We start from the raw sequence: 25,254 nt of genomic DNA on the forward strand, positions 1-25,254 counted from the left end.
GTGACTGTCAGAAACAATACAGTAGTATGTAACACATCAATAAAATTTACTTGCTGCAACAAGTTTGCTATTGTGCTACTCACATTGTGACTGTGGCAAAATCCAATTCCTCTGATAATCTGAAACATATACTTTCGTACTCGGTTGAAGTCCAATCCACTGGGAAACTGTTCAAGGTCATCAAGCACTGTCCGATCCACAAATTCAAAGACTAAATACCAACGTTTCTTTTTCTTGCAAACTTCCAATAGGTTTACCAGGTTTTCATGGCGCAATTGCTGAGCAGAAAAAAAGGCTATTCAGATTAATTGAGCATAGGATGTAAACATCTAAATATTTTGCTATCACATATTAACCACTTCAGTTCTTGAATGTTTTACCCCCTGTATGACCAGGCCCTTTTTTTTACATTCGGCTCTGCACTACTTTAACTGGTAATTGCGCAGTCATACAATGTTGTACCCAAACGAAATTTATATAATTTTTTTCACATAAATAGAGTTTTCTTTTGGTGATTAATGATTACCACTGGGTTTTTTATTTTTTGTGATATAAACGAAAGAAAATCTTGGCCAAAATGTATATTGCTGCCTGTCTTTTATTGGTTTGCGTGAAAGTTATAGTGTCTACAAACTATGGTATATATATTGGATTTTTTTATATTGAATACTACTAATGGTGGTGATCAGCGACTGCAATAATGCGCCGGGCAATCTGACACTAACTGACACTGGGGGGGACTGACTAACTGCCACTGACATCACCAGTGACCGTGATAGTGCTATACACTGTCACTGTACTAATGACACTGGCTGGAAAGGGGTTATCATCTAGGGCGATCAAGGGGTCAAATGTGTGCCTAACAATGTGTAATGTGTTCTGCTTTTACTAATAGATCTCTTTGTTTCTGTTTGTTGATTTGCAGGGATGAGAAACAAAGAAGTTGTCCCCTCTGTACAGAGCCCTGTGTTGATTGTCAATACAGGGCTCTGAACTGTAATTGGACACAGCCGATCAGCAGGTCTCGGCCAGGAATCATTGGCCGGGACTTGCTGACAGACTCCTGCTGTGTACAGTCCCAGCAGGTGTCAGCGGGGGGCGTGCATGCACGTGCCCTATACCCAGAAGCAGGCAACAATGTACCAGTACATTGCTGTGCCTGCACGGGCCGCCTGTGCGCAGTACATTGTGGGCGGACAGTCCTTAAGCAGTTAAGTATGCTGTAAATATTATCCAACAGGTGATATTTAAGTAGTTGAGATGGTCATCTGCAATGCCAAGCTGTGGTTTCTAAAGCGAGCAAAATCCTCTCTTGTATTAAAAGAGGTATAGACTCCAGAGAGAGAGAAATTATTTTACCCCTGTACAAATCATTAGTAAGACCTCATCTGGAATATGCAGTTCAGTTTTGGGCACCAATTCACAAAAAGAACATTGGGGAACTGGAGAAAGTACAGAGAAGGGCAACCAAACTGATAAGAGGCATGGAGGAGCTCAGCTATGAGGAAAGATTAGAGGAACTGAATTTATTCTCTCTTGAGAAGAGGAGATTAAGGGGGGATATGATCAACATGTATAAATACATCAGTGGTTTATATAGTGAACTCAGTGTAGAGTTATTCACCCTGAGGTCATCACAGAGGACAAGGGGGCACTTTTTATGTCGGGAGGAAAAGAAATTGAATCTCCAAACATGGAAAGGTTTCTTCACAGTGAGAGCTGTGAAAATGTGGAATAGGCTCCCTCAAGAGTTGGTTCTGGCCAGCTTAGTGGATTGCTTTAAAAAAGGCCTGGATTCTTTCTTAGATACACAGAATATAACTGGATACTAACATTTACAGGTAAAGTTGATCCAGGGAATATCCAATTGCCTCTCAGGGGATCAGGAAGGAATTGTTTTTCCCAGCAGGAGCAAATTGGATCATGCTTTGCTGGTTTTTTTTTGCCTTTCTCTGGATCAACTGTGAGGGTAGGATTATAACTTTTTTTTTAATGGTTGAACTGGATGGACTTTTATCTTTTTTCAGCCAGACTAACTATGTACAGTGGGGATCGAAAGTTTGGGCACCCCAGCTAAAAATTCGTATTAATGTGCATAAAGAAGCCAAGGAAAGATGGAAAAATCTCCAAAAGGCATCAAATTACAGATTAGACATTTTTATAATATGTCAACAAAAGTTAGATTTTATTTCCATCATTTACACTTTCAAAATAACAGAAAACAAAAAAATGGCGTCTGCAAAAGTTTGGGCACCCTGCAGAATTTATAGCATGCACTGCCCCCTTTGCAAAGCTGAGACCTGCCAGTGTCATGGATTGTTCTCAGTCATCGTCTGGGAAGACCAGGTGATGTCAATCTCAAAGGTTTTAAATGGCCAGACTCATCTGACCTTGCCCCAACAATAAGCACCATGGGTTCTTCTAAGCAGTTGTCTAGAAAACTGAAACTGAAAATAGTTGACGCTCACAAAGCTGGAGAAGGCTATAAGAAGATAGCAAAGCGTTTTCAGATGTCAATATCCTCCGTTCAGAATGTAATTAAGAAATGGCAGTCACCAGGAACAGTGGAAGTTAAAGCAAGATCTGGAAGACCAAGAAAAATATCAGACAGAACAGCTCGCAGGATTGTGAGAAAAACAATTCAAAACCCACGTTTGACTGCACGATCCCTCCAGAAAGATCTGGCAGACACTGGAGTTGTGGTACACTATTCCACTATAAAGAGATACTTGTACAAATATGGTCTTCATGGAAGAGTCATCAGAAGAAAACCTCTTCTACGTCCTCACCACAAAAATCATCGTTTGAACTTTGCAAATGAACATATAGACAAGACTGATGCATTTTGGAAACAAGTTCTGTGGACCGATGAGGTTAAAATTGAACTTTTTGGTCGGAATGAGCAAAGGTACGTTTGGAGAAGAAGTGGCACAGAATTTAATGAAAAGAACCTCTGTCCAACTGTTAAGCATGGGGTTGGATCAATCATGCTTTGGGGTTGTGTTGCCGCCAGTGGCACAGGGAACATCTCACGAGTAGAAGGAAAAATGGATTCAATAAAATTTCAGCAAATTTTGGATGGTAACTTGATGCCATCTGTGAAAAAGCTGAAGTTAAAGAGAGGATGGCTTCTACAAATGGATAATGATCCTAAACACACCTCGAAATCCACGGGGGATTACATCAAGAGGCGTAAACTGAAGGTTTTGCCATGGCCTTCACAATCTCCTGACCTCAACATAATTGAAAATCTATGGATAGACCTTAAAAGAGCAGTGCGTGACAGACAGCCCAGAAATCTCAAAGAACTGGAAGACTTTTGTAAGGAAGAATGGGCAAAGATACCTCAAACAAGAATTGAAAGACTCTTGGCTGGCTACAAAAAGCGTTTACACGCTGTGATACTTGCCAAAGGGGGCAGTACAAGATATTAACTCTGCAGGTTGCCCAAACTTTTGCAGACGCCATTTTTTTGTTTTCTGTTATTTTGAAAGTGTAAATGATGGAAATAAAATCTAACTTTTGTTGACATATTATAAGAATGTCTAATCTGTAATTTGATGCCTTTTGGAGATTTTTCCATCTTTCCTTGGCTTCTTTATGCACATTAATACAAATTTTTAGCTGGGGTGCCCAAACTTTCGATCCCCACTGTATCTATGTCTATAAATTGTGTTTAGTGTAACTATATATAATGTTGAATGGATTTTGTGCCAAGTTCTACAGAAACCTTTCATGAGAGAAACATGAAGGCTGCCATTTCTTATTCTACTTCTGAAATATTGTGAGTTACATGATTGCCATTCTGACAACTTGATCTGGAATCTCTTTATGCTTTATGTCAAAGGGAAAAGGCTAGAGGGATGGCCTTGACATCAACGAAAGACATTTTCTAGGACCTGCTGGTCTGTTCTACACTGGGACTTAGACCATGGCAATGCATATCTGAGCATTCATGCTTATATTCAAGCCAGCTAAAACACTCGGTCGGAGAAGTCTCTCAACAGACTGCACCCCTGACTCCCAGCACCCCTAAATATACACCCCAACACCCTAGAAATTGCAACTTTCTTCTGGCGAGCAGCCCAACCATTGCATACTCCCTCACTGCTTGTTCTTGTCACCTTTTCAGGGGCATGCAGATAGGAGGAGAAGCTGAGTCTTACGTTTGTGGGTTCTCTGCCCACTTCCTCCTCCCTCTGGTGACACCTCCATGTGGCAGCCATTTTCTAGTAGTCCAACATCCAAGTTCATTCTTTGTTTCTTTTACTTTAAGGGTATGTTTTATTAGACGTACAACATACATATTCAATTTTTTCTTATTCTGTTTTTATCTTGTATTTGAGTATGTTTTTGGCATTTTTTTCTTTTAATACATTTTCATTAGGTGATGTACTAGGTGATGCTGCCCTTCCCCAATTGGAAAAGGGCAGCATTGGTGAAACTTTACCTGTCTTCTAAGGCTGCATTCACATTGAGCAATTTGTAGCTTGAAGCTCCAAAAATACTCAAACTTAAAAAATCAATTGTTCTCTATGGTGCCTGTACATGTTTTATCGCACAAACAGGCACCATAGAGAACAATTGATTTTTTAAGCTTGAGCATTTTTGGAGCTTCAAGCTACAAATCGTCCAAGTGTGAATGCAGCCTAAGTGAGCATGATGATGCCATCAAGGCAGATCTTGGTCTCTGAAGCACCTTAGTCCTATGGTGTCAACACTTTGGGTCCCCCCTCTATGAGTACATAGGTATTTACAGGTGTATTAGAAGAGCAGCATTTAACCAGCATTAAACATCAAAAGTGTGTTCATGAGAAGAGGGGAAGAGTAGAAAAAATGCATTTAGGCACATTAAGACATGTTCCAATGGCCACAATGCGTTCAGGCATGTTTAGGTGTGGTTGAGCATTAATGCCTTTCAATGGCCAGAATAAAGAAACATTCTGGCCAATGGAATCCATTAATGTTCAAATACTTGACACTCCTAAATGCACCTAAACATGTGTGCAGTATGTGGCTGTAGGTGCATTTTTAGGCAGCTCTTTTCCTACAAGGAGTTGTGGCATTCAGAGGAGAAAAGCAAATGCCCTGTGATCATGTGACACTTAAGGGGAAAAAACCATAATAACATTGGATCATGAAAGTTAAAGAATAAGTTCATCTTAAATAATAAATTGAAGGTAAATAAATGTGCATGCATTATTTTTTATAGTAGGAGCCTGGAAAGCCTTGCAGCAGCAATCATGCAGGTCTCCTGCAGACTGTCAGTGTATCTGCATGTGCATACATCTCGTACGGGCAAGCAGATACTTCTGACAGGAAGACTCAATGAACTACCGCAGCACTCACAGCACGGTGGTAGTTCATTGAGAACTACAAGCCGACAGCCGCTAGGCTAGGCCAAAAATGGGTAAAACATGTAACATATTCTCAAAAGTGAACTTATCCTTTAACCTGTTCCCGCCCGGTCAATAGCAGAATGACGGCCAAGGGGAACTCTGATCGATCTGGGTGGGCATCATATGACAGCCTTTCCATGTCACACCTCGTGTAGCCCGCGGGGCCACACTGTGATGAGATCTGTCACCGGCTGTGTACCTCGGACACAGCCGATGACAGATCTGTGTACTGGCCCATTGCCAGTACCATGTGACCTATCACATGTACAGACCAGGCCAATCACAGCCCATCTGTGTCATGTGATTAGTTGTGGCCAGTCACAACTAAAAAACCTGAATGAGTCGATTTCATTCAGTTAAATGCTTGCTTATAGCAAAGAAATGATTTGCTATAAGCAATCATAATGTGTAAAAAAAAAAAAAAGAAAAAAGCAAAATACTGATCACTTCCCCAGAGTAGTACAGTGTTACTATGGTAACATTACACTACTCTGGTCACAGTGTATTATGAAGAAAAAAATCTTAAAAAAAGAAAAATAACATTTTAAAAAAGTATTTTTATTTTTTTTTCGTGTCCCTGATCACCGACACACCAGTTATATAATGACACTGTACTGCACTGATGTCAGTATGTAAAAAAAAACTGTGAAAAATGTTTATTTAATTTCTTAATTTGCCAAAAAATAATGACAAAAAAATTACAACTTGCCATGCCTTGGACTGTCTACTTTGCAAAAAGCGGTAATTTGGGGGATATCTGCACTGTTCTGACATTTTGGGGCCTCAAGAAATGAGATCGGCTGTTAGTACTGCAGGATTGATCGATTTTCAGACATATACCATAGTTTGTGAACTTCCAGCTGCAGAGTGAAGTGAAACATTTAGCAGTGGTATTATTACAACTGCTAAATGTGACAACTCCCTCCTGGTTGTTAGGTAGCCAGCACCCACCCAAAAAAAAATTCAAGCTCACCCAACACATTCTGTTAGTCGCCAGGAAATGCTGACCAAGAGGCGAATGTGAACAATTAGCAGGAATCGTATAAAAATAAATAAATAAAAAAAAGGGCATAGAGTTCTCCTTTCCCCCTCATGCTCTTTAGGTATTTATTTTGATTTATTAGAGAAATTTATTAGTGCAAAAAAAGTTGTCTTATTGGAATTACCATTGCAGATTCATTTGAATGTACAGGTACCATGATTTTAGCAATGTGTAGGAAAAAGAACAATATAATGAATACAATGAATAAGGAACACGCTGAGCTAGTTCAAGTGTAGGTCACACTTTCATCAGGCAGGATGCTGGCGCTTTGCTCATTTTGTCACTCTGACTAGTATCAGGTAACTGGCATTTCTGGCATCTGCTCAGTCAAGCCCTAAAGTGAAATTCTACGTGCACTCAGACACTGAACAAGAGGATTTTCTGCCATCTCCATGGACGTTGTTTATAAATAAAACTGCTAGTAGTCACAAATGCCATGCATTGTGTTTGGCATATAACTGCTTCAACCCATTGGGACATAGTCCTAGTCATTATTTCAATTATACTTTAATATATTTTTATCTTGATGACAGCAGGTATTAAAGAATATGTAAACTCGACATTTCATATTCCTGATATGTGCCAGCTGTACCATGTACTTGTATGAGAAAGTATCATGTTCCCTTTGTATTGCTTCCTTTGTGTGAAATCCTTGGTGTTCATGTCAGTCCCTCTACTCCCCAATTAAAAACTGACCACACTAGGCAGGACAGTACAGCCTGGTCAGTTCTCTAGGTGTGCTGGGAGCTCAGTGTGCTCTTCTCCGATGATTAGACTTCTGCTCCCCCCACCCTTCTTGCATAGCTTATCAATGGGAAGATCAGTGTCCTGCTGTTTCTCCTCCCTCACCTCACTGTGCAGATAAGAACAGAGGGTATGTGATCACTAATAAAAAGAAAAAGAAAAACAAGGTATTTATGTTTTTTTATCTCTATACACAAATGTTTTGCCTTTCTTTTCTATTTTAAACTGAATGGGTTGCTTTAAAGGTGAGGGTTTACATACACTTTAACCACTTCCTTGCCGGCCCATGTATATAAATGGGCGGACGGGAGCAGTACAGGGGCGGATTGCCGTTCATAAATGGCACCCGCATTTTCAACCTGTGCGCGCTCCCTGGGAGCGCGTGGCACATCGATCCGGTGCCCACTGTGTCCTCAGGACACAGCGGAACACCAATCGCTGTACGGGACCTCTGTGTGAGGTCCTGATAATGTGATCACTGATTGGCCAATCAGTGATCACATGAATAGTAGTAAGCAATGATGTCACTTCTGACATCATTGCTTACTACGTGTGAAATCTGTGAATGATCACAGCCTTGTACCATGAGACAAGCTGTGACCAATCACAGCTCTCACAGTATTTCTCAATGGCTGCAGGAATGCATCGCCGCCCACACAAATTCAGCTCTTGGCAGACAATTCACATGGAAACCTATCATGGGGCCTAACCCTCAACATGGGCATTACAAAGAAGAATGAGTTGTGGTCATATTGGTCCACAGACCTGATTCATGATATGCCCATGTTCTCTGCTGTTACGTATATAGTACTCAGCATAAATGAGTACACCCGAACAGATATGTCAGAAAACATTTACTTAACTTTCAGAATCAACATTTCCTATGGGACACTATACTACAAAATACTCCCACAAATGTGAGCCATTGATTGCAGACAAGATTTGTTAATTTGCACACACAAAAAAGTATTTTTCCTAACAAATTCATTCAAGACCGTGTCTCAAAAATGAATACACCTCAATGAAGGTCCTAGGAGCAAAGCTAGATTTTAGACAACAAAATCCTAATTAACAAGAACTCAACTACAGGTGAGTCTAATTATTAATTAAACAGGTGTCCAGCAGACAGTGGATAATAAAAGGTGTTACTTGACAAAGAAAACCCCTTCCCATCTCATGCTGTCAGCAATGGCATCACTAGGAAGAGAAATGTCACAAGGCCTGAGAAAGAAAATAATTTCTTTACACAAGAAAGTTGAAGACTACAAGAAAATCAACAAAGCTTTACTTATCAGTCAGAATACTGTAGCAAAAGTGATACAAAAATTTAACAAAGAAGGAACTGCAACCATCTCACAGAGACGTCCAGGCTGTCCATGGAAGCTAACACCTCCACAGGAGCGTCTTCTGATGAGAAGGGCTGAAGAAAATCATCATGTAAGTTCACTGAAGTTACCTAAGGAAGTAGAAAGCCAAACTGGGGTGATTGTTTCCTATGATACAATATGGTGTACATTGCAGAGGCATGGCATTCATGGGTGTCATCCACAAAGGAAGCCTGTCCTAAAAAAAATGCACAAATAAGCCTGCCTAGAATTTGACAGAGCTGTGCTGAAAAAGAAGAAGACTACTGGGATTCTGTACTCTGGAGTGATGGGACCAAGATAAATGTTTTTGGAACTGATGGCTTCAAAACTGTATGGCGTTGCAGAGGTGAAGAGTACAAAGAAAAATGCATGGAGCCTGCAATGAAACATGGTGGTGGCAGTGTCCTTTTGTGGGGCTTCATGAGTGTTGCTGGTGTCAGGGAGCTGAATTCCATTGACGGTATCATAAATTCACAGATGTACTGCTCTATATTGAAAGAGAAGATCCTACCATCACTTTGTGCCCTTGGTCGCTGTGCACTTTTCCAACATGACAATGCTTCAAAACACACATCTAAGGCCACTGTTGCATTTCTGAAGAAGAACAGGGTGAACGTAATTCAGTGGTCAATCATGTCTCCTGATCTGAACCAACTGAACCTATGGGGAATTCTGAAGAGACAAGTTGAGCATCTAGGCTCCCCCCCCTCCGCTGTCTTCCACAGGGTTCTTGCGCTCTCTTGTCCCGCAAGGGAATCTGAGAATGCAGCTGGAAGTTCCACTGGCTCACCATAGAGCTTATCAAAGACCAGAATGGCTCCAATCATCTCTATGGTCTAAGAAACCGGACGCTACGAGCATTTCATCATTTCTATTTCGCTGGATATTAACAAAACCATTTTTAAATTGGGAAATCATCTGATCACACTGATCTTGTTATGATCAGATGATTTAAGGCAGAGGAGATATCTAGTCTATTAGACCCCAGATTTCTCAGTGAAAAAATGTACCTGTCGTTGCCTATTGCTATCATTGGGGATATTTACATGCCCTGTGATAACAATAAATGTGATCCAAAAAAAGAGAAAGGGACAGTATAAATATAAAACAAACAAACAAAAAAATCACCCCCCCCCTTCCTGTGCTTGTGCGCAAAGTCAAACACAAGCGTTGGTCGCCTGTCGGTATGTAAACAGAGATTGTACCATGCATGTGAGGTATCACTGCGAATGTCAGATTGAGGGCAATAATTCTAGCACTAGACCTCCTGTATAAATAAAAAGTGGTAACCTGTAAAGGCTTTTAAAGCATATCCTATTGATATAAAAAATTTGCATAGTTTGATGCCGTTGCACGGGGATGCGCAAATTTTAACCATGTCATGTTTGGTATATATTTACTCATGTAACGTCATCTTTTATATTTTATCACACAATTTGGCAGTATAATGTATTTTTATACATTGAGATTCAAATAAGTGTATTTTTTCAAAAACATTTGTGTTTGAAAAATCGCCGCACAAATATTGTATGACATAAAAGATTGCAACACTCACCATTTTATTCTCTAGGGCCATTGCTTTTAAAAATATATAATGTTTTGGGGTTCAAGGTAAATTTCTAGAAAAAATATGGTTTTACATGTAAACAAAAGTGTCAGAAAAGGCTTGTTCTTCAAGTGGTTAGAAGAGTGGGTGATGTGTGGTAGAAGTTTCTAATGTTGGCCCTGAAATGCCAGCACAGTAGAAGCACCCACCCCATATGACCCCTTTTTGGAAAGTAGACACTCCTAGGTATTTGCTAAGGGGTGTGGTGAATATTATGCAGGTCTCATTTATTGCCACAATTTTTTGGAAGAAATGAAGAAAGAAAACAAAAACGTATTTTTGTTTTTCTATTTCAAAACCCTGTGACAAAAATTATATCTCAAAAATACTCACCATGCCTCTTATCAAATTTCTAGGGTTGTCTACTTTCTAAAAAGGGGTCATATGGGGGGTGTTTGTAATATTCCAGCATTTTAGAGTCTCTGAAACTGTGATAGGTAGTGAGGAAGTGATATGAGAAAATATGCCCTTTAAATACCTGAAAATGGTCATTGGATTTTAACTGCTAAAAAGTCTCTCACATGTGGTATCCCCATACTCAGGAGAAGTAGCAGAATGTGTTTTGGGGTATTATTCCACATATAGCCATGGCATACGTGGGGGATCAGGAAGGAATTTTTTTTGCCTGCGAGAGCAAACTGTGTCATGCTTTGCTGGGTTTTTTTTGCCTTCCTCTGGATCAACTATGGGTATAGGACTATAACTTTTTTTTTTTATGGTTGAGCCAGGTGGACTTTTGTCTTTTTTCAGCCAGACTAACTATGTAACTATGTAACTTTGTGTAAAAAATAAAATGTTGTCATTTTCCAAAAATTTGTGGCAAAAAAATAAAATCTTCCATGGACTCAATATGCCTCTCAGAAAATTCCTTGGGGTGTCTTCTTTCCAAAAGGGGTAAATTGGGGGTTTTGTGTACTGTTCTGGAATTTTAGCACCTCAAGAAATGTGATAGGCAGACAGAAAGTAAAAGCTGCGTAAATTCCAGTATATATGCCATAGTTTGTAGATGCTATAGCTTTCACACAAACCAATTAATATACATGTATTGGGATTTTTTTGTACCAAAGACATGTAGCAGAATACATTTTGGCCTAAATGTATGATTAACTTTGAGTTTATTGGAAAATTTTTATAACCAAAAGTAGAAAATATCATTTTGTTTTCCAAATTTTTGGTCTTTTTTCGTTTATATCACAAAAAATAATAAAACCCAGTGGTGATCACCAAAAGAAAGCTCTATTTTTGTTAAAGGACACAAATTTCATTTGGGTACAGCATTGCATGACCACACAATTACCAGTTGAAATAGCACAGTGCTAAATAGCAAAAAATGGCCTGGTCATGCACGTGGTCAAATTTTCCGAGGGGCAAATGGTTAAACAACTCTATTATCAGTCTGCAACATGAAAAACGTGAAAAAAGTAAAGGGGGTCTGAATACTTTATGAATGCATTGTACTTTCCTATCTATTTAAGAGTGAAGTTCCGCTTCTTGGTCCAAATCTAGAGATTACTATTATCATTATTATTATAATACAGAATTTATATAGTACCAACAGTTTTACAATATAAAGGGAGACAGTACAATTATAATACAGTTCAGTACAGAAGGAGTAGGAGGGCCCTACTCATGGAGCTTACATTCTAAAGGGAGGTGTAAATGTGTACATTTTAGGAGTCAGGGCACTTGCAATGTTCTGATTTGTATGCAGCCAGTTGTCAGCAAATTGGTCCTATGGGGACTGGGAGACAAAGATTTATTCCAGCAGGGTACAGATTGGCATGCTAGAAACCAAAGCATGGGGACTCCTGAACTTAAAGTGAAACTTCACTCTCTCAGTCAACCTTGACTATTTTGAATTCTTATGCAGCTACCATTAGTAAATAGATAGGAAAGTATATTATATTTACTTGTTTAAATTTTTTTTTTCTTTTACATTTATTTAGCTACTTCCTAGTTTATATGCCTAGGAAAATTATGTCATACATCCCAGGAGTCTTTAGGAGGGTTTTTTTTTCCAACTAAGTGCACCTTCCTGCCTGCATGACTGAGCTAAGGGCAGATGTATCATCTGCCCTTATTCAAGAAGACCACAGCCAGAAATGCTAGGGGTGGTTTTCAAAGTGATTTCTCAGCACAATAAAGCATGGTGGATGGATGGGGAAGTTTGCTTTGAATATTAAAAATAAACTAAATAGTGCTCTTGGATTGTGGTGTTCAGATACAGCATAGTAGCACTTCTATGCCTGAAGATAACTGAACTGGTGGCATGGATGTAAGAATAAAGCACAGCTCTACACTAAATTTACAAAGCCTAGTAATTAAAATTTTTGCAGAATGGAACTTCAGTAAATTGTGGTTATGAATTAATAAAACATTTTTAAAAAGCTGATCAACATTCAGAATCAGGGATATTTATAGGGTCCAGTTTCCAAAGCTGACCCAGGGCAGTTGACAAGCATAATCTTATCATAGGACTAGCATTCCATCTTGCACAGATATAGGTGGTAAGTGATCACTATTATTTCGAATTGCCACATATTCCACTTTTCAGTCATCCTTGATTACCTTTAGCTTAACTGCTCTATTCGCACAATGCACTTTATTGTACCCCTCTATTGATACAAAGCATAAGGCAATATAAAGCACAGAGTTTAGAGAATACTTGTGCCAGATTCATCCAAGCACATCCATTGTTGTCATGCTTGATGTAGTGTACTTCAAGCTTGTTGCCAAGGTGTTATTCAAGAGATGTTTAACAGAGAAAATAGACCTGGCAGCAAAGGGCAAGAAACACAAACCAGAGAACCTATTGATTTTCAATTACATAACAAGACTGTGCTTAGTAAACACAGAAAATCCTAGTTATGTAAAAAGAACACACACTGAAAAGAAAACCTGTCATTTTGAATCTGTTTAACTGAAAATAAAGCTATATGGAAAACCTAGTAGCAGCCTTTATATAGACTAATGTTGTCCTTGAGTTGCATAGTTTGTAAACATAAAACACAAAATACCATTGTAACAGAAAGTAATACACACATGTTCTTTTAAACCCTTCTAGCTGATAATATGAAAGGAGAGTCTAGTAGCTGATTGTATAAAGCCACAGATATTCTAGTCTCCTGTAGAAACAGTGGATAAATGGTTAGCACTTCTGCCTGGCAGTACTAGGGTCGTTGGTTTGAATCCCAACCATGGCACCACCTGCCTGGCATATTCTGCCTGTGTGGGTTTCCTCCGGATACTATGGTTTCCTCCCAAGCTGGTAGGTTTATTGGCCCTAGTATATGTATGAATGTAAGTTAGGGACTGTGACAGGAGTCACTTTGGGTGGGGGACCCATGGAACACAGCTCACTTTAGAGAGGTGGGGAGACCCCTGTCTCAGCTCCCCATATCCCTCTTATGTTTAAGTCACCCTGTGCCTGTTAGAGGTGCAGGGTGATATGTCCTGATATTGTGTAGACATGTATATGTGGGGTCGGGGGTTGTTCATTGTTTAATGCCATTGTGTGTCTTGCTTGGGAGTAACCTATTATGGGATGTATGGTTGTGTATTGGCTTGGTAGGGGGTGTCTGCTGATGTGTCTCTTGTTGCTAGATGTGGTTTGCCCCACCCTGCGTCATTATGCAGGGAGGGGGGAATTGCTCCCTTGAATGTATATACCTTGTATCTGTTTTAAAATGAAATAGTCTTTTTCCTGGTTTCCTTCCAATTCTGGTCTCGTCTAGTCTTGTATGGACAGCGGTGGGGTCCGTGGTGTTCGGAAGGGAGTTTAATGGAAATACCCAAGTGCAGTTGGGGTCTAGTTCCGTTACAGGGACCTTAGATTGTACACCTCTTGACAGTTGGGGACTGATGTGAATGTACAATATATATGTAAAGTGCTGCATAAATTGACCGCGCTATATAAGTACCTGTAATAATTATTTTTTGTGTTTTATTAATAAAATAGACTGTATTTCTTTAAACCCATGTCATTTGAACAAGCTAATGCTGCATTTTGCCCTGAACCTCTTTGCTATAATGTGATCTGACTTACTGTTAGATAGTGGCTAAGTTTGCTCTCATTGGTTCCACTGTACGTAGAACTGTAGCAACCCCAACTAACATGCACTGCTTTCAGGGACCGTTTGCATTATGGCATCTGTTCCCTACTCCCATATATACTTATATGCCATCTGTCACATCCAGTAAGGGTTTTTTCTCTCACTGCTATACCATGCTTCTGAATAGTTATTTAGAAGGCTTTTGGAGCAAGGCCAGTGAAGTTTGGGAGAAGGATGTAGGTGCATTCAAAAAGGACCAATGGGAAGCCACGTTGCAGTTTGTGCAACTTAGTTCCTTAAAGAGGTTGTAAAGGCTCAGGGTTTTTTACCTTCATGTGTTCTATGCATGAAGGTAAAAATCCTAGTGTGTGCAGCAGCTCCCCCCCAGCCTCCCCCCCCCTAAATACATACCCGAGCCCCATTGCAATCCATTGATGTGCACAAGAGCCACTACTCTGTGAGAACTCTCCTTCCCCACTGGCTGGGACAGCAGTGGTAGTCATTGCCTCCCACTGCTGCCAGTGAGCCAATGAGGAGAGAGAGGGACAGGGCCAAGCCTTGCTCTGTGTCTGAATGGAGCAGGAGCTGCCACCATAGCAAGCTGCTTGCTCTGGGGGTACTCAGCAGGAGGGAGGGGCCAGGAGCGCAAGCAGGGGACGAAAGAATAGGAGTATCAGGGCTGCTTTGTACAAAACCGCTGCACAGAGCAGATAAGTCTAATTTGTTTATTATTTAAAAATAACTTTAATATCATTTTAAATGTTTCTCTCTGGCTTTCCCAAATCTACATTCTTCTATTGGTTCACTACACAAGGGGAGTTAACAGGCAGAGAAAAATAAAAGCTCAAAACAGCTCAAACTCCTGTAGGAGCAGCTTCTTTGAGCTGATGTGTGCATGGGGCTTTAGACAGACACTCAGTTTTTCAAACCACTATACAGCTAGACCGGAAACAATGTACAGTTGTGTTCAAAATAATAGCAGTCAGATCACTAACCTGATCAATCACTGTTTTTAGTAGAAATTATATTTCTACATGGCAAATAATTTACTAGCAGGTGTAGTAGAGTAATACAAATCCAACAGACCTAACAGTCATGACATGCATGCTGCTGATTCTGTGTAATTGAATCACTAATTGAAAGGGGCATGTTCAAAATAATAGCAGTGTGGAGTTCTATTAGTGAGGTCATTAATTCTTTGAAAACAGGTGGCAATTATTGCCCTTATTTAAGGAACGAAGGCAGAAGATGTTGTACATGCTGGTTACAGTGCATTTCTCTCTGAAATTCTGAGGAAAATGGGTCGTTCCAGACATTGTTCAGAAGAACAGCGTACCTTGATTAAAAATTGATTGGAGAGGGCAAAACATATAAAGAAGTGCAGAAAATGATAGGCTGCTCAGCTAAAATGATCGCAAATGCTTTAAAATGGCAACCAAAACCTGAAAGACGTGGAAGAAAGCGAAAAACTACCGTTCGAATGGATAGAAGAATAGCCAAAATGGCAAGGACTCAGCCAACAATCAGCTGCAGGAAGATCAAAGAAGGTCTAAAGTTACCTGTGAGTACTGTTACAATTAGAAGACGCCTATGTGAAGCCAAGCTATCTGCAAGAAGCCCCCGCAAAGTCCCTCTGTTGAAAAAAAGACATGTGCTGAAGAGGTTACAATTTGCCAAAGAGCACATTGACTGGCCTAAAGAGAAATGACACAACATTTTGTGGTCTGATGAAAGTAAGATTGTTCTTTTTGGGTCTAGTGGGCGGAGACAGTTTGTCAGACGACCCCCAAACACTGAATTCAAGCCACAGTACACTGTGAAGACAGTGATGCATGGTTGCGCAAGCATCATGATATGGGGATGTTTCTCATACTACGGTGTTGGGCCTATTTATCGCATACCAGGGATCATGGATCAGTTTGAATACATCAGAATACTTGAAGCGGTCATGCTTCCTTATGCTGAAGAGGAAATGCCCTTGAAATGGGTGTTCCAACAAGACAACGACCCCAAACACACCAGTAAACGTGCAACATCTTGGTTCCAGACCAACAAGATTGACGTTATGGAGTGGCCAGCCCAATCCCCGGATCCTAATCCAATAGAAAACTTGTGGGGTGACATCAAAAATGCAGTTTCTGAGGCAAAATAGAGAAGAACTGTGGAATGTAGTCCAATCATCCTGGGCTGGATACCTGTTCACAGGTGCCAGAAGTTGGTTGACTCCATGCAACACAGATGTACAGCAGTTCTCAGAAACAGTGCTTATACAACTAAATATTCATTAAGTGATTCAAAGGAAAGCAAAATCTTCAACATTTTTCAGTTTATATAGTGAATGTTTGAGTTTGTAAAGAAGAATACAAACACTACTATTTTTTTGAACAGTCTAATATTCACTTTTCTTCAATTTTTTTTAGAGGAACAACACAAATTTGATATATTTTTCTTCATGTTTTGATTTGGAATAGAATGTGTAGTGTTCCCAATGCATTTGTGTGTATGGAAATAAAAGCTATTAGAAGGATTTTGAGCTTTATTCACTTTTTTCAACACACTGCTATTATTTTGAACACAACTGTATATTGTGTATAATTGATGATGATAACCTACAAGCCCATCAGATAGAGGCAATATCTAAAGCATTGTTTCAGACCCACAAACTGATTTTCCACTATTGGAAATTGTCCCCCCCCCAAACAGAAAGGACTGGATAAGTAATATGGGAAATACATTATGGTATGATAGATTAATTTATCTCCACTGTGGATACCCAGTGAAGTTTAAGAAGCTAGAAGCTATGGGATAGTATAGTTGGCCACCTGGGGTCTTACACCTCTTGATTTGGTATTACACATATTATTATAATCTGTTCAACTCACTGGGCCTTGTCTGTAACCCCCCCAGCTCCCCATCCACACCCCACCCCACCCCACCACCAGCCCCCCCCGACACCCCCCCCCCCCCCCCGTTGAGACAGGTTGTTGTGTGAGTTGGGGATTATTTATGACATCTCCTCTTCCAGTAATAGCACTCTACACATGCTGAATTAGTGTTTGGATGTCATTTCTTATTGTTCTTTAAACTGTTTTTAACAAGCGGTTGGTTTTGTGCACTGGGATGTTTCTTTTTCAATTTATGTGTTGGACTGTATGTTTGAAAGTTCAATAAACTTCTTTTCTGATTTAAAAAAAAAAGTGCACTGCTTGTTTCAAGCCAACGGAAGTGAAGGGTAAAGTGAGAGGTTTTGGAGGTCCCAGAGGACGTTACAAGGAGGCAGGAAAACTGATTTAATCAAAAACAGATTACAGGGCCATTAGGTAGTGGATGTGTATGAATTATTTTTGTAAAATAACAATATCCAATGTAAAAGCAAAATAGACCCAGCTATATATTCACTGTAGCACATGCAGAGAACTGAAATATTTTAAATTCCTAATAATCATTTTACTGATGAATTCAATTAAATTGATAATCTTTGCTAACAGTCACTTTTTAACTATTTTCAATGTATTTTAGTGAGACAGATCATATTCAATTATAGGTATCCAGTGCAATTTCAGATGGTTGCAAAAGGAGAAAACATGGTGGGAAAGCAGCAGGAAAACACATAAAAAATTACCTTTAACCCGTATCCAAACTCAAGAACAAAATATTAATGTATTGTAGTTTACTAGTCCTTAGATGTAATGCTTGCACATGTTTCCTTTATAAAGATTGTAAGCTCCGAGGAGTAGTGCCCTCCTATCCCTCTTGTATTGAACTGTATTGTTGCTGTATTGTCTCCCATTATATTGTAAAGCGCTGAGCAAACTGTTGTATTTGTTCATCTCCATTACATCGATGGATAATACTAGTATAGGTGATAAGACTAGTAGTTAACACAAGAAAGAAAAGGTTCTTGTGCTTTGTTTTCATCTCACAGGACGTGACAGCGACACTACCTGCATTTTTGGTTGGTATTTTCTGTGCATGCTGATAATGATTTTAGTGAAAACAAAAGAAGCCACCATATACAAGGATGGTAAGCTAAAAGATACAACATTTTTGTTTTTGGGTTTAGATATTCTTTAAATATATTTGAATGAATGTCCAGACAAGTCCACAGTGAAGAAGGTTTAGAACCCCTGTCAGGTATTACAGCTCCTTGGGGCTCCATTTGAGAGATTTACCCTTACTTCCTGTTTTTCTGACAACATTTTTCTAGTCAGAAAATGAAGGTAAAGTGCACAACAGTGGCTAAATGGTTAGCACTTCCGCCTGGCAGTACTGGAGCCATTGGTTCAAATCCCAACCACAGCACCACCTGTCTGGAGCGCTGTGTAAATTGATGGCTCTATATAAGTACTTGTAATAAATACATTTCTCAAACAGAGACTTAAGTGAATTCTGAAATCATTGGCGATGGCGTCAACTATGCAATTTTGTTATACTTTCAAAACCATTTAAAAAAGAAATTTAAAGCTAAATTCCAGAAAATCAGATACTTTGTAAAAACTACAGGCATACTATGGGTTATGTCTAATGAGGTGCCTGTCACTGTGTATATCTATCTCTGTTATTCACATCTGACAGGTTTATTGTGCTCCAGAAAGATAACTTCTGGTGCTCTAACACTGCTCACTTGGGTCTCAGTTACTTCAATAGCAAAGTCTGTCTTGCCCACCCCTCCTTCTGCCCATTCACAGAAGCCTTTGTATTATGTGAACTTATTCACAAAATATAAAGACTTCTGTGAATGGGCAGCAAAGAGGAGGGACGGCATAGCTGTTCTGTGCGCTTCTTCTCCCACAGCTGAAGTGCATTCTCAGGGAGTGCAATAAACCTGTCTCATGCTTATGTAACAAGCAGATTTCGTATCTGTGGATAGATTTGTACCCACCTAGAAATATGGTGAATAACAAACCTATCAAACCTGAGGAAAATCATTGCGTTGTAACAGCAGTAAGTTTCCTGTTTGGAAGATTACTTCCCTTTTCCTATTCTGATGACAACTGAAAATTGTGGTTTTTCCCTGACTTTCAGTTGCAGTGGTAATGGTCACCTGGACAAATAGAGAGGATGATTCTCCCCAGACAGCAATTAAAGCCCTTCACCTCTTTATCAAAAAGTAAAAGGATATACCTTATAAAAAAGTACATACACTTTAGGTACAATTTAATTTTTTTGAATGATCAATCAATACAATAAATTTTGAAATAGAACACATTCAATATATATATTCAAAATACAAGCAGCAGTAAAATTTGAGTTGCAATTTGATTATCTCTAATTACACAAATTAGAGCAATGTAATTGTTAAATAAATGAAAAAAGGTGTAGCAGAAGAAAATAGAAAATACCTACACATACCAATGAAGAGCTTTGACATAGGAAACACCAGTATAAACAATGGTAACTATTCCTTCCTTTTGTCTTCTGTTCGCAGAACAACAAAAGATGTTATAATCTCTAGTTAAAATGACTCTGTAATTGTCATTTTCATGCTGGAAAAACTTGTTATATAGTCATAGTTATATAGTCATTTGAACACTAGCCTACAGGAAGAATGCAAAAGCACTAATTCTATTTCAGGTTTACACTAAACTATCTATACACCGAGTCAGATTGTCATATGATATGAATGGCTTCAGGGCCATTGTGTGATTGACAGTGTAGTGTAAAGGACTACAAGAAACTAAGGCTGCAGCTGCTTCTGGGGACACAAGGTCAGGGCAGCGACTTAAGGGCCTAATGCAATTGTATCAGGGCACTTCTGTAATGGTATCCATTTGGCCCTTTTGCTAGGCACCTCCACCAACACCACATTGCCCTGCTGTGTACTTACACTGATGAAGAGAACTCTGACATAGATGTGCTGCATCCCTCACTGCAAAACCACACTGGTCGCATCCTGTTCTACACCCTGTGATATGTCAAATTGCCATGTGAAGGGGAAATGTGGGGAAATTGCAGGTTAAAAACAGATTTCTGCATAGATTTCTGCATTATTGCAAGTATACAACTGGAGTTATAGGAACATAGGAATCAAGATGAATCTCTCGCAACAGGAGATCTTTACTCTAGTTTCTCTACTACTGGATTAGAGCATTTAGTATATATGATATTTCCTTTTATTTATCAGCTTTTAACTATGTACCTGTTAGCAGACAAGGCTGAGGGCAGGGCAGCCTTTAGACTCCTCATAAGTCCCTTCCTCCTGACATCACCCAGGATCTCTCGTGTCTTGGTGGCTGGAGACGACAGGGTGTGCAGCTTTCACAGGTGAAAGGCTACATTAGCCTAGCTGCTGCGCCATTGATGGACACTCTGGGGGAGGGCTTTTTAGACTCCCCTGACTCTCTTCTTTATCTACACCTCTGAATATCAGTGCTTTCATACAGCATTCTGTAAAAAATAAAGTTGCATTTCCCTTTCCCCACATCCCTTTCCTGTTTCAGCATATGGTTTTTTAAATTTTTATTATTCTGTTGATTGAAAAATAAAATGGCTTTAATTTATACTAAAATTAGCACCCTAATTGCTAAACAAGACAACTATATTTTTTTCCCATGAATGACATTGGGCCCAGTTTAAATTTTACAGTGTTCCTTTTACTTATGCCATTGGCACATGTTGCAAGAACTTTTAAAAGTAAAAAAATGTGATCTCCCTTTTCTAGCTAGTATCAGCCCAGTATGCCAGGCTCGTATTTCCACAGATATGATGAGGGGAGCCCCTTACCATCCTACATGCTCTCTGAAAGCAGTGGTGCCTGATGGTGAAGGGCTCTAGGTTCTATGCTCTCTAGAATCCTATACGATAAGGTGAGGATGCTGGCTAGTGGGAGCTTATGCTTCACTTACCCCCATGGGCAGGGTGTTGGTGAATGGCACTCCTAAGTGAAAATGTTTTAGGGATTTTTTGAACTTACACAAAAAAGCCCTAACGAGTTTCAAAAATAAATGTAATATCCTTAGTTTCACTAATATTTACCTTCCAAGATCTAGTGCTGTGTCAATCTGTTCTTAAACCAGATCTCTTCAGGTTTTGAAATCCAGAACCAAGAGAACAAGCTCCCTCTTTCTTTTCCAAGCACACTTTGGTTGAGAAATGAAGGGAATGTCAGCAGAGAAATATTTTGGGGTCATAGGGAACACTGGAGGGAAGTTCCCTCTGATATCACTAACTGTAAATCCATATTTGGTATTACTACAAATATGAAAGTCGAAGAGAAAAGAAAGGCATGCTGATAGCTGTGGCAGCCTTTCAAGGGTTAGATCAACACCGTGCTGGACACTGGTACATATTACTGAATATAATTTTAAAACCTGGTGTATTTTGATTGCTTACGTTTAATCTACATCAATATTCATCAAGTTCAAACAAAAAACACCACAGTTTATCCAGAAGAAGGCAAAAAATGTATAAAACCCAATCCAATTTGCTTGCACAGGAAGGTTCCTTATTGATCCACAAAAGCAATTTGATACTCCATAGATCATCCTTTCTCAACCAGGGTTCCATAGAACCCTAGGGTTCCTCCAGAGGTTGCTAGGGGTTCCCTGAGCATTCAGCAATTTCTGCCTCAGATGAGTAACCACTGACAATAATCATTTTAGCTATCTGTAAAGGGGTAATTCTTCCCAATGACTTCCAAATGGTAAAATCAATTTTATTGTTCTGCACATGCACAAACACAGACTCTCCATCCAGGATCATGTTTCATGTTTCATCTCCTACTGAGGCTTAATCATAGAATGGCTGTGTTAAACAATAAAGTTGATTTTACAATTTGGAAGTGGTGTGTGGCTGCGGGACTTTGCTAAATGGTGGGAGGAGTGAGCTACTGCAAGTTGGAGTTCGGAAAAGGTTTTAGGAGCGGCTTCATCTTTTGCGAGTAACAGAACTGTAGGTTATATAACACACAGTATATAATTTACTTTTCTGTAGTTCTGTGGCAAAAATCATGAAGCATCCAGTAGTAGCGCATTCTGTTTGTAATCTTGTAATATTTTGCAACATGGTGAAAAAATGAGGTGAAGCCAATGCAGAAGAGCATCATTATTCACTTGTTTTTAGAGCAGCATAATCTAAAAATACACCTTCATTGTGTAAGAACTTCTTTTCTCGATCAGACACCCTCAGCAACACCTTGCTAGGAAGGAAGCAAGGCTACATACATTTGATGGCAGATAGAGTCACAAGGACACCATCAAATGTTGCTTTTGTCACTGAAAAGGATCCTGTTTTCAAAAATTATAATAGTGTTATGCTATTTGTCCATTTTACAAAGAGAGGCTAGTTGAGTTTTTTTATGAAGAATCATAAAACTAAGCTTGTTGCATCTGTTTGAGAAATGTTCTTTAGAGAGACATTGAAGATCTGTCTGACTGCAAATGCTAGTCGTCTGGCTATTGCTTGTGCTAAAGCTTAAAGTTCAATCTTCTTATATTGTCCTTCCTGGTTTGTTCATTAAACAAGCTAAAACTCGTTTAAATAAAACTTGTTTTCATAACATACCGTAATTTAGACCTGGTGATATCATTACTGGGTCTCTCTGCTCCTCTGTGCTATGCATGCTGATCATGGCTGGTGGGAGGGGACAGCAGGATGCCTTACATAACTTCCTGAAAACACCATGGCACCCTGTCAGAGTACTCCCCTGATGAAAGTAGTGGGTTTGCTCTTTCTGTAAATATTTCCGCAAATATAAATATGGCTTGGAAGTCAGGAGGAAAGGATAGGGCTTTCCTACAAAGGAGCAGCTATTATCTTGGTTCCCCTGTTCCCAGTGCGCAAAACTCTGCAAGCAGCACCATGCTCTATGACACACCTGGGTTGAAAAGGGGATATTTATTGTGACTGCAGCAACCAGAGAAATGGAATGGGCAACAAACCCTCAAACAAATTTAAAGAAACAGTAGCAAATAGGATACAGTTGGCAAACAAATATATAAACAGTAGCAATTAGGATGTACAGTTGGCAGTAAGCCAATGGTCCAGAGATTGACTCCTAAACTCTATACTAAGGAGGGTCCTACCTAAGGGACATTGTTAAAATAATAGTCTGTCAGACTGTATTAAACCCTTTCTCTGCTGGACAGCACGTTGGGGACCAGATCCAGTGTTTCAGTGCTCAATATAAGTTCCTTCTAACCTAGGTATAGGTGCCTGCACTGTGTGGCAAGCAGACAGTACTTAATGGGGTGCAGTAGTGTTGGGTCAGCAACCTCTCACTCTGTTCTCCTTCAGTGGCTTATCAAAGTTAGTAACAGTGGTGTTCTCCTCAACGATCATCCAACAACTCTGGTCAGCGACAGTGGCGTTCTCCCCAAAGATCAGGTGGCAGCACTGGTCAGTGGTGTTCTCATGTCTGCTACTCCACCTCTCAGCATCCCTGATGCGATGATGCAAGTTCTGCTAACAGCTTGCAGCATGGGCTGTCATCCCCCACAATGTCCTCACCACATCTACCTAAAGCCTGGGAACAGACCTTCCTTTTCCTTCCATACCAGAATGAGGCCAGGTCATTCTGGTATGTGTAGCTCCATTCCCAATCTGTACAGGCTCATTTTGTCTGGGGACAACATCTCCCACAAGTCATAGTTGCACCCAGCAGGCTCTTTCCTTCCCACAATCCACAGCAGCTCATTAATTTTCCTCTCTTTGGTGGTGTACGGGGCTTTCCACCAGCTCACTCTCTGGTTGCACACAGTCCTTAACAGCTTGTGAGGAGAAGAGAAAATGCAGGTCAGCAGCAGTGATAGTAGCTCAGTCCATGCTGCCAGACAGAGCAGTGCTGTGGACCAGGGGTTACATTAAGAAATGCTGAATTTGCAAGCAGACTGCCCTAGGTACTGCCCTAGGTACTGCCCATATGCAATGTTGGGCCTTTAGGATTGGAAGAACTGAAATCCAGTGAATGGAAGGGGCAGGCAGATTGTACGACAGTACAATACAGTAAGAACAGTAAGACTGGGGAATAAAGGGTCTATTTGACTTGCTTCAGTGTCTAATGCAGCCTTTCTCAAACAGGGTAACCAGGCATCCTGGGGTGCCTTTAGGTTTCTTCAGGGGTGCCTTCAGGCTTCTTCGGGGTGCCTTGGCAAAATGCCCAAAATTTATATACAAGCCAGCAGGTGGATCAATCCTGCCTTTTAGTACAGAAAGAGACAAGTTTTTATTGTGCACTTTTATAACCTTCTGGCTGACAGCAACCTAACAACCAATGACATCATCAGTTGATAAGGAGGACATCGGGTGCATGCACAGCATCCTTGTTTGGCCCTCCCCTGCCCCTCTCCATCAGCACTGGGGTCACATTAGCAGAGTAAGGGAGAGAAAATGAGAGAGACACACTGGAATACTAGTCAGTACCAGTGTGAAAAGGTGTATTTGCTTTGGAAGAATAAATCACCTCTAACATTGGGTATACTGGATGTGTGAAGAATAGGTTTTTACATTTTAGATTGGGGTGTCTTGAGATTTGGGCAGAATTTTAAAGGGTGCCTTGACTGAAAAAGGTTGAGAAACACTAGTCTAATGCACTTATCAGAGTAAACAATTTCAGTACAGGAGATCAAAAAGCATAGAAGCCAGGAGATCAGCAACTAGCAACTCGGTCAACTAGCTTTTTCAGAAGGAAGTCACAGACCCTACTTTTCACTCATGACAACTTTTCCTACATACATAAAATGCAGTGATGGCAGAAAAATAATCTCAAGCAGAATTCATCAATTAAAGTTTGCATAATGTATGTCACGGGTCTTGTTTCTGTAATATATAGTAGGGATCACCATAACTGATCAATATAAGATGTTTGCATTTTTCATCCATCCTTCTAAGAGAAAGTAATTAATTAGTAAGACAAAGTATCCCAGCTCATCAACACAGCATTTCCAGAGGTGCTAAGTGAATACCGCTGAGTGATCCAGCCTATCTAATAGTCTCTCTGCTGCTGTTATGCCAACACAATAACAGAGCAGTGGGGAGGATAGAAATATTGTTTGTTATCTTGCCTGTGCAGGTTCCTCTGGCAAACTCAAGATTGCTGTTACAGCAA

The 25,254-nt window shown here is 39.9% G+C and overlaps 1 protein-coding gene across 6 annotated transcripts in view; it reads right to left on the reverse strand.

Annotated features, from left to right (window-relative positions):
* The window catches only part of CDKL2 (cyclin dependent kinase like 2), a 69,524-nt gene that overhangs the window by 33,904 nt on the left and 10,366 nt on the right, over positions 1 to 25,254 (reverse strand). For all 6 annotated transcript variants that reach the window (XM_089652292.1, XM_089652291.1, XM_089652290.1 and 3 more), the window contains one exon: positions 84 to 278. In XM_089652292.1, the coding sequence (XP_089508418.1) occupies positions 84 to 278 (195 nt within the window). The remainder of the gene's footprint in view (positions 1 to 83; positions 279 to 25,254) is intronic.

The sequence above is a fragment of the Staurois parvus genome, unplaced genomic scaffold, assembly GCF_062004578.1.
Source record: "Staurois parvus isolate SC_StPar_1 unplaced genomic scaffold, SC_StPar_1.0 ptg000679l, whole genome shotgun sequence".
NCBI classification, from domain to species: Eukaryota; Metazoa; Chordata; class Amphibia; order Anura; family Ranidae; genus Staurois; species Staurois parvus.